Source organism: Cuculus canorus, chromosome 3 (assembly GCF_017976375.1).
Source record: "Cuculus canorus isolate bCucCan1 chromosome 3, bCucCan1.pri, whole genome shotgun sequence".
NCBI lineage: Eukaryota > Metazoa > Chordata > Aves > Cuculiformes > Cuculidae > Cuculus > Cuculus canorus.
In genome coordinates this window covers 118,596,237-118,612,119 of record NC_071403.1, presented here as the reverse complement: position 1 = coordinate 118,612,119, position 15,883 = coordinate 118,596,237, and the positions used below count along the sequence as shown (strand labels likewise).

The window sequence follows — 15,883 nt, the reverse complement described above, 5'->3', positions numbered from 1 at the left end:
TCATCCAATTTAAAAAGCTTGTAGGAGTGTGACAAGTTGTAAAAATGTCCAAGCGGGTACGGAGTCGGCGTCTTCCTTGGGACCCGGCACCGGCTGCAGCCTGCCAGGGCTCGACTGCCTGTTTGTAGGTTTATCCCCCGCTGGAATATTAAGTCACCTTTTCCTGCTGGTGATGGGGGAGCAGTCTGGTTCTCAGACCTTGCCCTTGCATTTGAGACAGCAGAGAAAAGCTCTGGGATCGGTTCCAACTCCCAGAGATGTTCTTCACAAGAAGCTGGGCCGGTGGGTAAAAGACTTGAAGCAGTTTGTGCCTTTGCCGTCTCTGCTGAGCGAACATAACGGTACTCGTAACGTCGGGCAGGAGCGCGGGCTGCGGCTGCTCTCCCCGCTAATCCCTGCAGCCGCGGAAACCTGGTGCTCGATGCCTTCGGTTTGCCTGGACTCCACCAAGGGCAAGCTGAAGTGTAACGAACGCTCTAATTAGCTGGCTCCGATTGCACCGCGCTAAGCTCAGCCTTAACACCGAGCTGCAGTTAATTAAAAGAGAGGGTTGTTGAGGTTTTATTAGTACAGCGTGTTTGCCGCTGGATGAAACGACGGGAGGAAGGTGGATGACTCGTGTAAATTGTCAGGGGTGGGCGATTACCCGAACGCAGCCAACAGCCCCGTTTGGAGATCGCTTTCCCTCCCAGGTGAGCCAGGGGAGAGGCAAACCAGTGAACAAAAGAGTTTTCATCCTCGCCAGGCTGCTGCGCCAGCCTGTCCCCTCAATTCCTTAAAGCTTTTAAAAAGAAAAAAAATCTCGGAGCAGATCCGTGCACGATTCATTTGGCAAAAGCGCTCAGCCGGCTTCCCAGAGGGGAACTAAAATAATTTCCACATACAAGTAAAGCAAATAGCCTGTGTCTTGTTCATCCTACCAAGTATTATTGACTAGTGCTGAGTAAGAGATCTTGCCGGAGCGCTGATGAAAAGGTTGGCAACTCATTCCACTTGGTGGGGATTATTGCGGCACGGTTGTGTAATACTGAATCGCAGCCCTTCGGAATCTTCACAGGTTCTTTGACCTGAGCCACTAAGCCTGAACTAAAATGTTTAAGAACTGCAGTTCGTGCTTTGAAATACTCGCACGGATGTAGGCGGCAAGAACCGGAGACAATTCCAATGTGTGTCAGACTATTCCTGTTAATGTGCGGAACAGATAATGCCTCCCCAGACCCAGCTGCAATGTTCCACTGCAGAGCTATGTGCCACGGGTTATATTTGGCTCCTCTTTGTTCCGTATCCGGTTTTACGACTACCAGATGACCCCCTAATAAAACATCAAAGAAACCATGAACGGCTCCACTTAAGTGCTCTCTGAAAGATGTATCCAGCGAGTTACGGAGCTCCCACTCTGGATACGAAGGAATTTTGACCATAAGGCGAAAATGGCTTTCATCTTTCAAACACTGCAGCAGCGATGCAGTACAAATCTTAACTTCCATTTAAAACAAAACAAAATCAAAGCAAACAAACAAAAAAAAAACAAAAACAAAGCTGGTTTTCAGCATTTTTGTTTGTTTGTTTGTTTTTTTCAAGACAGCTTCCCAAGTTATCATAGACTCATAATACAGCTTGGATTGGAAGGAACCTTAAAGATCATTCACTTCCAACCCCCAAATTATCTTGAGCCCTTTTGTTCTTTACTTGAGAAAATCCATGAAGAAGAAATAGTCTCGCTGAATAAAATCCAAAATCGATTCTAAGAATTCCTTTGGAAGGGAGAATGGAAGTGCTCTGGAAGCTACCAAACACTTTAATATTAGCAAGACATTTCTGGCTTTGCAAGAGCGGGATGGAATGAACCCATTTTCATCCATGGCTGGAATGAAACCTGAAGTCGCTGTTCATGCAGCGTTGTTTCTTGGTCAGTTGTGACAAAATTAATCCAATCTGGATGCTGAATCTAGATCTATAAATATATTTATTATAATATAACAAGAACTTAACAGGAAACATAAACTATATACAATACCATTACAGATAACCCTGTTTTTAATATTATTCACAGAAATAGCCAGTTTTGTTCCAGTGTGAGAAATGAAGAAATAAGCTAAATTGGAAATGTTGAATGTGTTTAGGTCTTGTTGACAGGTAGCACCTCCTTTGGAGGCAGACACACAACAACACTAAAGTTAGTCCTGCCCCAGGCAGTTAGAAACTTGTGCTCCAATCTTTAGGTTCACACTTGCACCCTGTTTGACATAAAATACTTTAAATGACATAGTAGTATATAATTTCGTTGTGCTTATTTTGTTTTCTTTAAAGAATAAATAAAACAACTGCATAACAAAGGCTGGAACCTCACTGTCAAATGAGAGACTCGAGTCACCCCCTTGCGTGACTCGGCTGACTTGAGCACTTTAAATACTGCGAGATACAAATTTCATTTTTTTTTCTTTTATTTTATAAACGATTATTAATAAAATAAGATGATTAGCGAACCATCTGCATTGATTTCCCCAAAGCTGTAGGCAGACCTCCCTCCGTATAAAAAGGCTAGCGTATTTGGTATGAAATTCAACTAGACATTGACTGTAAGATCTCACCCACGCCCTGTAGAGGACCTTCTGTCTGGAATTACTGGCATGGCATTTGGGATTTGAGTCTGCAAAGGCAAGTATGGCAACTTTTTGTTTTTCCCACTACTTGGAAAGAAATCAGACCAATCCGTAGCTTGGGGTTGCTTCCTACTGGTGAATTTGAAGATTCTTTCCCCAGCGCCCTCTATGGTACCCGGTCCACCTCCCACTTGATCCTTTCGTGTATAAATTTATAAAGAATTTCCACATCACAATGCTCTCTGGATAGACAATATTTTAATATATAGAAAAATATAACCCCTGTGCTGTGCATATACTTACAACTCTACATAGTAATCCTTTTCAGTCTCTTGTACTGGGCTGAAGGCTATGTATTTTGCTACCATGGGATTTAAACTCGTGTGTTTAAAAGCTGTAAATAAGAGAAGTTTAAGTTTCCACACCTATGGGGAAACTTGAAAAATAAAATAAAATAAAAAATACCTGTCAAACTTTACATAAAAGATAGTGGCGTATAATCCCAACGTAAGGAATTCTGGTTGAGAGCCAAAACTGAGTGCATAGCTGTGACAGGAGGCATCTTCTCCCTTTGATGAACACGTGGAAATCCTACACAACGCTTTGTGTTTTAAAGCGATCCCAATCAGAAGTGAAGGAAATGCCTCTGGAATTGAAAGCATTTTCTCTTTGCATTACGGGAATTGAGCACTCCATGTTCATTCATCAGCAGAAACTGGGAAGAAAAGGTTTGGAAGTGGCCCCCCCCCCCCGCCCCCGCCTTCCCCTGTGGGCACAGCCACACGTGCCCACACAAATATCACCAGGAGCAGAAACTCATCCAGCCCAACAGACCTTGTTTTTTCAGCATTTTACATGGAATTTGTTGCCAATGGCTACTCTTCTTCTCCCCAGTCCCCACCTCACCCCTCTCCCGGGCTCTGCTCTAGAGAACTGAAATATTCATTTGAGCTGATGGAAGACTGACATCCATGTAAGCCATCTGCAACACAAGATTCCTCTCAGTCATTGGTATTGAAAAGCATGTATTTGTTAAAAACAAATGTAGGAATCAAAGTGGTAAGGACACTTTGACCTTTCAAATAGATTGATGCCTAAAGTGTAATAGTAAAACTAATCTGCATGGTTATTTTAAGAATCAAGCTTGAGCTCTAGAAGTAAAATGCAGATTTTGTTCTTTTTTTCCTCTCTTCCCCAGCTTAAAAAATATGTGAAATTCTATTGCACCTGGGTTGACCAAAAGCCGACGTCCAGAACAAGTGCCACTATAACATCTAGTGACACCCTTGTATTATTAAGTTACAATATCTTACATAGCACGGAGCTCTCTGCTCCTTGTTCACCAAAAGGTGAGGATGATTTTTCTACATTCAATGTAGACACTATTCAAGACTTTAGAGCAATATGTTCACTGGCTGGCTTCGCTGCTTTTGTTTCTTAAGTAGTAGTATTCTTCTTGCCTGCTTTCAACAGGTACAAACAGTTCTCCGTCCAACTCCTGGGTAACATCAGCCGCTCTGAATGTACTTCTTGATTACTACGCAGCCGTGTCGAAAAACAGGGCAGGGCATGTTTGGTAGAAGTGTCCATGTATTTGTTTTCGGGTCGTAGGCTTCCATGTTCCCCAGGGCAGGTCCTTCGCTGCTAACGATCCCACCAGTGGCATAAATTTTTCCATCCAGAACCACAGCGCTGTATGAAAAAAAAGGAAGTTTTAGTTAGTCTTATTGCCCAACAATTTTCTTTTTAGGCTCACAACAAACCCAGTCTTTTGTAACGAGAGGTAAACTATGAATTTACTTTTCATTCTTAGCTATATAAAGCCGTGTGGACATTTCTCTATTCTCTCCCCAAATTAATCCTTTTTTTTTTTTTCTTTGTGTGTTTCCATCACTCGGGTAAATATCTCTAATCTAAAAACCAGAAATTAGTCCAAGTAAGACGTTTCCCCAGACCACAGATGGGATCTGCAGCAAGTGTAGTGGGATGGCATGTCCTTGTAACACCAGGCACGTGCAAAAGCAATCCAAACAATTTGAGGTCTCTGCTGCCTTGGGAATAAACCCTTACTTCAAGTTACTCTTCTCATTATCGACGGATGATGAAAAGGGGAGAAAACCTCCAAAAAATACTCTGTTGCTTCAGCCCCTTCTGCATTCGAGCTCTGATGCGGGCACTTGGAGGTCCTGCTGAGTTGTCCTCCTTGTCCACCCAAGTGGAAAGGCCACCTGGAGCACAGAAGTCTGCTGGCTGAGCAGCTGAAGAAGACAAAACCGCTTACTGCTTTTTAAAAGCAGATGTGTTTGGCTTCAGACGTGTCTTGGCTCAAAGATAATGAGGCTGGGCTAAACCCACGGTCTGCAGGCTCTTGCTGGGAGGGACGGCACACAGGTGTGAGAGGTATGTGAAAGAAAAATTGCCCTTTGGCTGCATCTCTTCCTCCTCCCGCTTAACCTACCTTGGCCTCTCCAAGTGCGCGCACAGGGCATGGCACTCACTTTGCGCTAATGAAGACGGGCAACAAGGGGATGGGCTCCTGCGTGTGTCTTCGGAAAGGGCGGAAGGACGACAGGCAGCTGGGTGGTTATGTTGGGAAGGAAAATGGAGATGCGGAGAGTGCGTACACGTCAGAGGACAGCAAGGACAAAAAGGGAGGAGAGGACAAGAAATTAATCGCAGCCAAAAAGGTGACCTGGATCTAAGACGCTGGAGAAGGGTAGTAATCCTGTAGACTGCAAAGAGCGAAGTTATTTCTTCCAGCTAATTTTGGAGCAGTGGGAAGAAGAAGAATGCAAAGTGATAAAGGCAAAAGAGCTCTGGAAGACCCAGGACGAACCGAGACTAAAATGGCACCGATGAAGCCACGTGTTTCTGAAGAACACAAAACTCTGATGTCCTTGCGGAGAAGCAGAGCCTGAGGTTAAAAATAAACCCACAATGACAACAGTGAGGACTCAAATAAGCCTGGTCCCTGGGTACCGCCAGGAAATAGGAAATAATGAGAATCTTGTCAAAATAACTGTTAATCTGAAAGGAGGAGGAAGGAGAGAGAGACTTGAAACACTTGATTAGAGCCTATCCACAAATCAGCAGGGTTGGATGATACATAGCCCAGGGTCCTAAGGGACTTTGCTAATGAACTTACTGAACCACTGGTAATTATTTTTGAAACGTCAGGGAGAAATGGGGAAGAAGGGAGGACTTGAGTAAAGCACGTGTCATCCTGAAAGACGGCTCTGAAAGAGACTGAGCCCAACTCCAAAGGAATCGGGGCTGGCGGCACTGCCAGGCAGGGACTCGTGCCAGGGATGAGGTCCCTGCGGCCAGAAGGGAGCAGAGGTGGCAGGACCAGCTGACCCAGTAAATCAGATAAATGTGCAAATTAAGCCACCGTTTAGGACTAAAATATTTGCTGGGGGGTGGGAGGACCATCTCTGTATTGGAACGAGTTACTATTTAAAATGAAGGAAGGCTGGGAATTACAGCTTGCAAAATACATCACGGGAAGGGAGGGAGGATGGTCCCACCCCATGCTGAAAGAACCCTGATGTGACCGACGGGCTGCTGGAACCAGCAGGGTAAGCATTTAGAAAAGAGAGTTTAGAAAGCAGCAGCAGCGGTAGTGGTCTGTTTCACTTTGTTTTCTCGATAGTGAAGCTGAAGGAGATGGAAGCTTATTTGAATCAGGATACGGTTTGGGATGTGCTGGGCAGAAGAGGGTCCAGTGTCAGAGATGGACTGCAGTACAGAGTAGCTTTGCTGACTTGGTTCTCTAACAAAATGCTGACCTGTCATTAGAAAAGAACTCCAAATGGGTTAATTTAGCAATTTTGTTAGGTGAGGTGGGAAAAATCAAACTCCCAAACAAAGACAAGATCCCCAAGAAAGATCTGGCTGCAGAACGATCAATAATGGGAGATTAAAAGAAATACTAGTGTGGAGCACAGGGCCTGGCACTGGTTCCAGCAGTGTTGGTGATCAACGTCCAGTGCCCATGAATGGCCTCAGCTAAATTTTAATATACTGGTGTGGCCACGCTATATATTTTATATATATATTATATATATATATATTATATATATATAAAATATATATTATATATATTATTATATATTTTTTATATATATATATATAAAATATATATATTTTAATATACTGGAAGGTCACACCTCACACCAACACAGCACAGGACCTTCGTGGCTGTTACCGCCTACGTGCAGGGCCTGTCGAATGCTTACTGCTCACTCCCTTACTTGGCTAGGGGACCTGGGGTTGTTTACCCTGGAGAAAAGGAGGCTGAGGGGAGACCTTATCGCTGTCTGCAACTGCCCGAGAGGAGGTTGTAGCGAGGTGGGTGTTGGTCTCTTCTCCGAAGTGACAGGTGACAGGATGAGAGGAAATGGCCTGAAGTTGCACCAGGAAAGTTCAGAATAAACATCAGGAAAAATTTCTTCACTGAAGGGGTTCTCAGGCCCTGGCAGAGGCTGCCCAGGGAGGTGGTGGAGTCCTCATCCCTGGAGGGGTTTAAAAGATGCGCAGATGAAGTGCTCAGGAATCTTGTTTAGCAGTGGACAGGTACGGTTTGACTTGATGATCTCAAAGGTATTTTTCACCCAAGCGACTCTATGATACCAGATGACATTGCTCTGCACGGAGCTGTTGGTCTGGACGGGAAGAAGGGGATGGACAGAGGGAGATCTCCTATGTGGAGACCTTTCCACCTATGCCATACGAGACCCTGGGAACAGGAGCCAAGCAACCTCCAGCCCTTCCCAGCTGGCTGGGTGTGGCATGGCTGAAGTCTGGCCTTGCATGCCAGGTATTCCCTTAGGCATCTCATATTAGGGCTCTAAACTGAGTTGTGGGGGCTTTACAAATTCCTGGTCCAGTGGGAGGTGTCCCTGCCCATGGCGGGAGGTGGGGGTGGGGTGGGCTGGAACTGGATAATCTTTAAGGTCCCTTCCAATCAAAACCATTCTATGATTCCTGTGTAGTATCTTAGCTGCCCACGTTTCTCCTAGTAAAGCCTCGGCTGTGGCAGCAGCTACTCTAAACTGTAGAGCAGCTGAGCAGCCAAGCACACCTTCACACAAGGATCTGGGTTCATCCCAAGTCCACGTTTGGAATTACGGGTTATAGCGAGCGGGCAAACACTGCTCTTCTTCTCCAGCACCTGGACTACAGCACAGAAAGAAATTCCTGCCCAGCAGCTGTGACAAGCAGCTCAGTACTGTAGCCTCCCGTCGTGGTGCTAATGTGTCGGGGAAGAAATGGATGCTGAATGCCACCCTCTGAAAAGCTGCATGAATTTTAAATGTGATTAGAGTAACTTCTGCCCCCTCCGTATGCAATTCCCCGAGATAAGATTGGCATAATGCTCAGCTTGTGAGTCACGCCTGAGGTTCAGAGAAACAGGGAGCTATTCCAGCTATCAAGAAACAGTTCTAAGTACGCAGCGGGCACTTACGTGCACAGGGGACTTTGGAGACATTCAGATATCTCCGAGGCTAAAGTGGCAGGTAGGTACTTAAGATCAATTAGGAATTTAGTCCTTGATTGCTGCTACTTTGCAGTATTAAGACAATCACTGCTAATTGAGACAGCAAGATCGAGTGCACCCTCGGCAAGTTTGCAGATGACACCAAGCTGAGTGGTAAAGTTGTCATGCCAGAAGGACGGGATGTCATCCAGAGGGATCTGGACAGGCTGAAGTGGGGCTGTGAGAACCCCATGAGGTTCAACAAGGCCAAGGCCAAGGTCTTACACCTGGGTCGGGGCAATACGGTTTCAGTCCAGTCTGGGAGATGCTGTGATTGGGAGCAGCCCTGAGGAGAAGGATTTGGGATGCTGGGGATGAGAAGCTCGACATGAGCCGGCAACGTGTGCTCCCAGCCCAGAAACCAACCATGTCCTGGGCTGCATCCAAAGCAGCGTGGCCAGCAGGGCGAGGGAGGGAATTCTGCCCCTCTACTCTACTCTCATGAAACCCCACCTGGAGTCCTGTGTCCAGGTCTGGAATCCTCAACATAAGAAGGAGATGGAACTATTGGAACAGAGGAGGAGCCCACAAAGCTGATCCAAGGGCTGGAGCACCTCTGCTTGAGGACAGGCTGAGAGAGACGGACTTGCTCGGCCTGGGGAAGAGAAGGCTCTGGGGAGACCTGAAGGGCACTATGAGAAAGCTGGGGAGGGACTTTTTACAAAGGCATATAGTGACAGACCAAGGGGTAATGGCTTTAAACTAAAAAGGGGAAGATTTAGATCAGACATTAGGAAGGAATTCTTCCCAATGAGGGTGGGGAGTCCCTGGCCCAGGCTGCCCAGGGAAGCTGTGGCTGCCCCATCCCTGGAGGGGTTCCAGGCCAGGTTGGATGGGGCTTGGAGCAGCCTGGGCCAGTGGGAGGTATCCCTGCCCATGGCAGGGGGTGGAACTGGATGGGCTTTAAGTTCTCTTCCAACCCAAACCATTCTATGAGTCTATGAATTTCTGGGACATTAGGGAACAGGAAACTCAAGTGGGGTCTAAAACCTTGAGGAAAGTCAGTGGAAAGGAGTATGCTCATTGCTCTCTCTTCATTACTGTGACAATATTTCTTTTCTCCCCTCCCTTCCATCCCATCAGCTGTAAAAACATCGTTACCAAGGCTGACGTACAAAGAAAGAAATAATTACAATAATTAGGATGCGAGTTTATTGCTTGGTGCCATTAATCCTGAGAGATGAAATGATTACAGGCTGTCAGAGCCTGGGAAGGAAGGAAGTTCTGCGCCGCAGAGCCTTGCTGTGGAGACACAAAAGCTCCAGCAACTTCAGGGGCAGTGACCTCCTCAGCTAAGGAGCAGCCTGACCTCCATCTCTCCAGCAGAACATCCAGGGTGATGGTAATCGGCATCAAAATGGAAGTCACTTCATCCACTCTTCCAGGAAAATAAGTTTCAGCATTTTCCTAACAACTCTGCTTTCCGCTCCCCGGGTAATTACTGCTGCTTACTAGAGGCTTCACGTACTGACCTGCAGCTGAGTCACCCGAGGTGTCAATATGTCCTTCACTGCCCAAACCATGAGCACGGTCGATCCCCTGACACTGCCGCCACTAGTTCTGTCCATCTGCTGACCTCCACAAAGCTATGAATCATGCTCCTAAGAAAATTACAGTGGGGCTGAGAGGCACCTGGCTGTCCACTACTGGAATGCTCGTGTAATCTGAACATCTCTTTATATCTCTTCTCTGCCTATCCACCTTGCAGTCCTTCTCCAGCTCGAGCAAACAGGTGGCAGAGGACATCCCTTGCTGACAGCTGGCCATTAAAAGACTTAATGGACAAAGCGAATCATTGAATCATGAAATTGTATAACAGCCCAGGTTGGAAGGCCCTCAAACACCTGGTACAACCTTTCATGGGAAGGGGAAACTACATGAGATAATCTAGCACCCTGTCTACTTGCACCTTGAATACCTCCAGTGATGGGACTCCACCACATCCTTAGGGAGCTTGTTCCGGTGGCTGATTCTTCCCACTGTAAAAAATTCTTATACAGAGATGAAAACTCTCCTGGTGCAACTTGTACCCATTGTCTTTTCCACGTGGCTCCTTGTGAAGAGCCTCTCTCCTCCTTGTAGCCACCCTTTAAGTGCTGGAATAGCGTGAGGTCCCCTCTGAGCCTCCTGTTCTCCCGGCAGAAAAGACCTAGCTCCTTCTTTCTTTGTAAGGCAGGTTCTCCAGCCCTCTGATCATCTTCATGGTCCTCCTTTGGACCAGCTCCAGTCTGTCCATGTCTTTTTTGAGTTGTGGGGACCAGAAGTGGACGCAGTACTCCTGGTATAGACTGACAAGCGCTGAGCAGAATGGGATGATCACATCTCTATCTAATCTAGTAGTTCCCCTGTGGATGCAGCCCAGGATCCAATGAGCCTTCGTTGCTGCATTTCGCTTTGCACTGCTTTTTAATCAACTTCTTAACTCACACTTCAGCATCAACCTCGCTGTCTGCTCAACAACTTGATGTGTTTGCAAACCCTGTCCTACGGGTGCTCCAGCTCAGGCACGGACCACCAGGGCTCGGCACACATGAGCCAGGACCCCAGCTCAGCTGCCATTCGCTTGGTGGCCACCAAAAGTGTTGTGGACCCTCCAAGCATCTTATAGTGAAAGCCTCCTGAAGGCTACTAATATGGAAGCAACCCAAAGCGGAGGATGTCAGCGCCTCTCTTCTGTACTGTTTGACAGACAAGTGCCTGGGAGCTCCTGCTCCATCCCTTCTCTCTCCCAGTCGTGATGGTTAGACACAGCGTTAAGCAGTGGGACTACCAGCAAAGTTTTTTAATTTTGATTATTATTAGTTCAAAATTTCCTGCTTAGTCCTAAAGATCACATCAGCCTTATCAGGAAATGGTAAAAAAACAAGAAAAAAAATCCCATATTGTAAAGTCTAAGATTGTAAAAGAGATTTGAAACAGCTGAATTAGCATGTTGTTTTGATTCCCGGAAACTTAATATCTTCTGAGCCCACAAACAAAGCTCCTCTCCCTCCCCACTCCTGCCTATGCATGCACATGTGCTCACTAATTTATTTGGAGCAGTTCCATAAAGGTTATTAAATATTATCAGTTAGAGAGACACAGAATCTGCTTAGAAGTAGAAAAATCCCTGCATTTATCAGTGGATGAATTTCCTTCCTACTCGAATATTTCAGGAGAGCTTTACTGGAAGTGGAAGCGAACGATGCTTGTTGAGTAGGCAGAGTATGTGCTAGGATAAGAAAAGCTACCGCAGGAAAGAGCTCCACGCAGTGCCAGGCAGAGCTCCGGGTGTCCCACCAGCTTTCGCTTAAACCAGGGACCTTTTAGTGCAAACTACATGGTGGTTTGCAACACCGAAGTGAAAGGCATCGCTGCCATCTCGGTGCGCGGTGGTGCTCAGGGTGCTGAGGTGTTGTCCTGCGTTTGGTAGCTCTGCTGCCAAGCTCCATGGCTATCCGCGGCCACGCTGGCAACCAGGCTGCTACGTTTGAGAAGGAGGACTCAAGCTCGGGTGGCTGTGTTGTGCTGCCAGAGGTGTCATCTTTACAATGAGATGGATAAATGAGGGTCCAGATTAGTCATGGTCAATTAGGAGGATATCATGCCACTTCTTGGAGCGGGATTATTAGTGTGGGTGTTTTGGCCAAACTCCAGCTATATTCTCCCCTATTCTGCGAGCACTTTACCTTGCTAATGATCCAAAACCATCATGCGGCATCGTTATTTGTTGCTGAAAACCAGCAATGTTTTATTCCAAAGTCCATCGCACATCAGTAACAGCCTGAGTGCTCTGCCTGTATCAGTTACGCTTTAATGAACACTGAAATCCTTCATGTCATCAACTGCTACAGGAATTATTGCTATTAGTTTGGTGAGGCAGTTATCATCTGCCGTCCATGGAGCACAGTCCCTGCCACACGTCTCCTTCCAGACGTGCTGGAAGATTTCAGTTTTCCCTTACGGACCACAAACACTCCCAGCTGCAAACGCTGCTGAGCAGACCAGCCTTTACGTCTGTGGGCTCGAGAAGTGTGTGGCTGTTAAGGAACCCTGCTCCATAATAGCTTCACCTGGGAATATCCATCCAAACAAGCTGTGCTCTAACCCCTTCCTGTGCCTGGAGTTATCACAAACTTTGCAAAGAGGAAAGGAATCGGCAGGGGGGAGTCTGCGGCTGGTGCAGTTCATTAGCAATGCCTCATAGTTAAGCACAGGAGTCACCATGCTTCGCTGTTCAAAAACAAGGGCTTATTTGAGAAGAAGAGGGGGAAAAAAGAAACCCAGAAACCGACCCTGGTTTTGTGCTGTTCAGCCTGAGTCGAAGTTTTATTAAAGATTTCCATTTGGCAGAACCATCTAATAAATCTTACTGGTTAACAGTCAGGAGGAGGAGGAAGAAAATGCTTTTCTGGTGTCTGTTGGGAATTGCTGGTACTAAATTAGCTGCTTTGGAATTATTGCTGGCACCATCATGCTGCCGCTGTTGCCCCGTGGAGGCTCTCTGCAGCACACGCCTGTTTGCACGCTGCCTGCATCCTAAGCAAACAGAATATGGAATTTTTAATCATGCACAGAAATGCATTTGGTATTCTTTTTACTTGTGGAAAAATAAACCCTTGAAGGGCACGGTGGGAAGAGAGAACGCCTGCCTGCAAAGGGAGGACTTGCCAGAGCTGGAGGAGAGTCTTTGCAATTCTTTCTGGAGGGAAATGTCTGGCAGAGCAAGGAGCGATCATGCTGGCTCCTCATCCCGGCTGGTTGCTGCCTCTGCCACCAAAGAGCCCACAAATGAACAGGAGTTGCCAAACTGAAATGGGGTCTATGGTGGCAAACAGGTCACGCTTGCCTAATGTTTGGGAAATGCCAAATATTTCCCTCACCCTCACATATTATGCGGAAGACATTCAAGACCTGCGTGTAAACTCTCAATCAATTTTTTAGAACTCTTCAGGCATATTATTGCTCTTTGCTCATTTGGCACCAGCCCTCAAAGGGTTAATACTAGGTCAACACAAATTTCTTATCGACTTCCATCAGGCTGGGCTTAATCTGAAAATGATGCTCTATTTGCTCTTCTGTTCACTGTGAGCTGGAGACCCAAACCATTTATTTTTCATTTTTCATTAAAAGTAATTTAACTTTATATTAAAACTATTTGAATGGACCTTTAATTTTTCACAGGTAGGCAATGTCGCACACATTTCTTCCCCCCGTGCTTCAAGCCATCCTGCTCCCTAGTCACTAACATGTACAAACAGTGCAGATAAAAATAAAAGTGACACGGTCAAGATTTTTTTTCCCAGAAAATTCAGTATCGAATGATTCCTGGTGAGAAGAGATCAATAGCATGCAGTTAATTTTTAAGTTGTTTATGTCACTGCTTTTAAACCATGTTTTTTTTTTGTGATCCACGCTAATGAGTGGAACAAAGAATCTATAGATTCATAGACTACGGTTAGAAGGGAGGGATCTCTGTGCTTAGTTAATCTGAGCTTGTATTTATGCAGGTCATGGACTTTTTCCCAGACAGCATTCGTCTTAGAAATATATCTAACCTTCTCTTAAAAACCCTGAGTGTTGGTGATATCGCCCCCTCCCTTGCTGTTTAATTATCCTCGCTGTTAGGAAAGTGCCTCACTTCAAGGCTGAGAGGTGTAACTTGACTTCTGAGCCCTCGTAACCTGCTACGCCTTTGTCTGAGAGACTGAAAGCTTTTCCATTTGCTCCCAGTGATCAAATCACCTCTCAGCCTTTCTTTGATAAACTCCTTAGATTTCGTGTCAAAGATTTGATTTGCAACCCGGGGGTCAGTTTTGCAGCTTTCCTTTGAACTTCTGCTGATATTTCCACATGTTGATGCGGGGACCCAAGACCTGCATTCATTTCGCCGGCGCCGTACGCAGCAGCACCCGCTCTTCCCCGGTTCGACTTGTTTTCATTTTCGGTATTAGGGCTCATATTGTATATCCAACATCGCACTGACCTTTTATCCACCGCATTGCAATGAGAGCCTGTGTTGGGTAGCTCTGAGTGGCCTCTTTTATGTCCTCCTCTGAGTGCCTGGATTTCTAAGGGGAGCAGGGCTGCTATGATTGTGCTCCCTCCATCTATTACTTTGCATTTAAAATACCGCTGCTACCTTGAGACCGTCTGCGTGAGACACGCGGGTAGCCGGCTAAAACAGCTCCTTCCATAATATTTTTTACCCACCAAGTGTTATGCCACGTGCAGCCTTTGCCAGGGGAGATTTTCTATTACCTGGATTGTTGGGAAGAAACAGCATTGAAGAAGAATCAATGCTTGCTACCAGTGGCTTTGCTCAATTATATCTTCTCATTAGCAAATACATTTTGAGATCTGTCAGTGAAGCAGATTTAATCTCTCTAATGTGTGCCTGGTTAATTCCATATAATACCAGCCAAATACCTTGGAGAAACTGCAGTATATTATAGCATCACAGTTGTCTTTAGCAGCCAGGCATGTTTTATTAAAAACCAAAGTGAAGTTACACCATTCCCCCCCCAAAAGCAAAAGAAAACAGGTTAGTTTTCAAGACCCATCTTCCAGGAAAGTGCATTGATTGCTGTTCATTATATTATTAGCATCTAGTTATTTGTTGATGAAATCCCAAATTAACCACTTCGGTTTTTTTTTTCAGAGGACCAACATGAGGCTAAGTGAGACCACTTAGCCTGATGTTGGTACTTTGCAAAATTAATTGCTTTACTGAAATTCTCCTTTTCACCTTTTCAAAACACAGAAGCACTTTGTCAGTGCCCTGATCCATCCTGAACTTTAAGAGTCATTAAAAGTCAACATTAGTCGTTCAATCAGCTTCTCAGCGAAGTCTCTAAAGATGCCTGTGTCTAAGACAGCCGCATTGCCTGATGTGAGAACTTAATTTCTGAGATCCCATTTTCCCCTGCTGCCAACAGTGACAGCTTTTGGTCCCTCACAGCAGAATATGGAATCAAACCTTGTCGTGTCCTTCCAAATACAAATGAGAACTATCCATGCCATCAGTCTGTGCTACACTTTGCTACCTCATCAACAATGGTTTTGTAACCAAATACAATAAACCAATTTGATCCCAAAATGTTTTAAATGCCTTTTTCACTCCAATTATCCTTAGTACTTCACTGGTTCCCTTGGCCTCCTGTAGCAATAGCCAGTTTTTAACCAATTCGTTTCTGCCAACCTCCCATTTTCCCTATTTCCATACATAGAGATTTATTTATTTTTTGCTATGGGTTTCATATTTCATTTTGGCTGAAATATTTTCCCCAGCACATTTAAGAATGTTTGAAATTGTGCCCTTTTTGGCATCTGTATGGGATGTACTGAACTTTTTTCGGTGACTATCCCCCTATAAATGTAGGTTTCCATTGCTGCTTTAGGCTTTGGAAAAGGAAATCGTTTAAAAGTTTGAAGTTACTTTTTACTGACAGATGTCATATTCTACTCGAGCAAAGCCAGTTTATCGGGATGCCTAAGCAGAACCTGATATTCAGGTCACCGGTTTACTCTCCTCGGTCCATCACAAGGTATCTCACTGGATCGCCTTCTGTGAGGTGCAGAGCAAAGCATCCCTCATGTTAGAAATGGGAAGTTTTCAGGTGAGATGCTTAGCCAAAAGCCTCTGGTTAAAATCACTCCTGCAACACACTCTTGTCGTGTATTCCAGACTGTTAATTAACAGATTTTTGTTAAGTTTTACACAACAGAGATGTTCAAAGATCAGTTCACCCCTCTCTATGTG

At 45.4% G+C, this 15,883-nt stretch overlaps 1 protein-coding gene across 2 annotated transcripts in view; it reads right to left on the bottom strand.

The window, feature by feature from the left end:
- Nucleotides 1-1,981: 1,981 nt before the first annotated feature.
- Nucleotides 1,982-15,883, bottom strand: part of KLHL29 (kelch like family member 29) — a 410,457-nt gene continuing 396,555 nt past the window's right edge. Inside the window, exon 15 of one of the 2 annotated variants that reach the window (XM_054062520.1) lies at nucleotides 1,982-4,295. In XM_054062520.1, the coding sequence (XP_053918495.1) occupies nucleotides 4,112-4,295 (184 nt within the window). In that variant the 3' untranslated portion in view covers nucleotides 1,982-4,111. The remainder of the gene's footprint in view (nucleotides 4,296-15,883) is intronic. The other variant, XM_054062521.1, reaches the window with a different exon arrangement.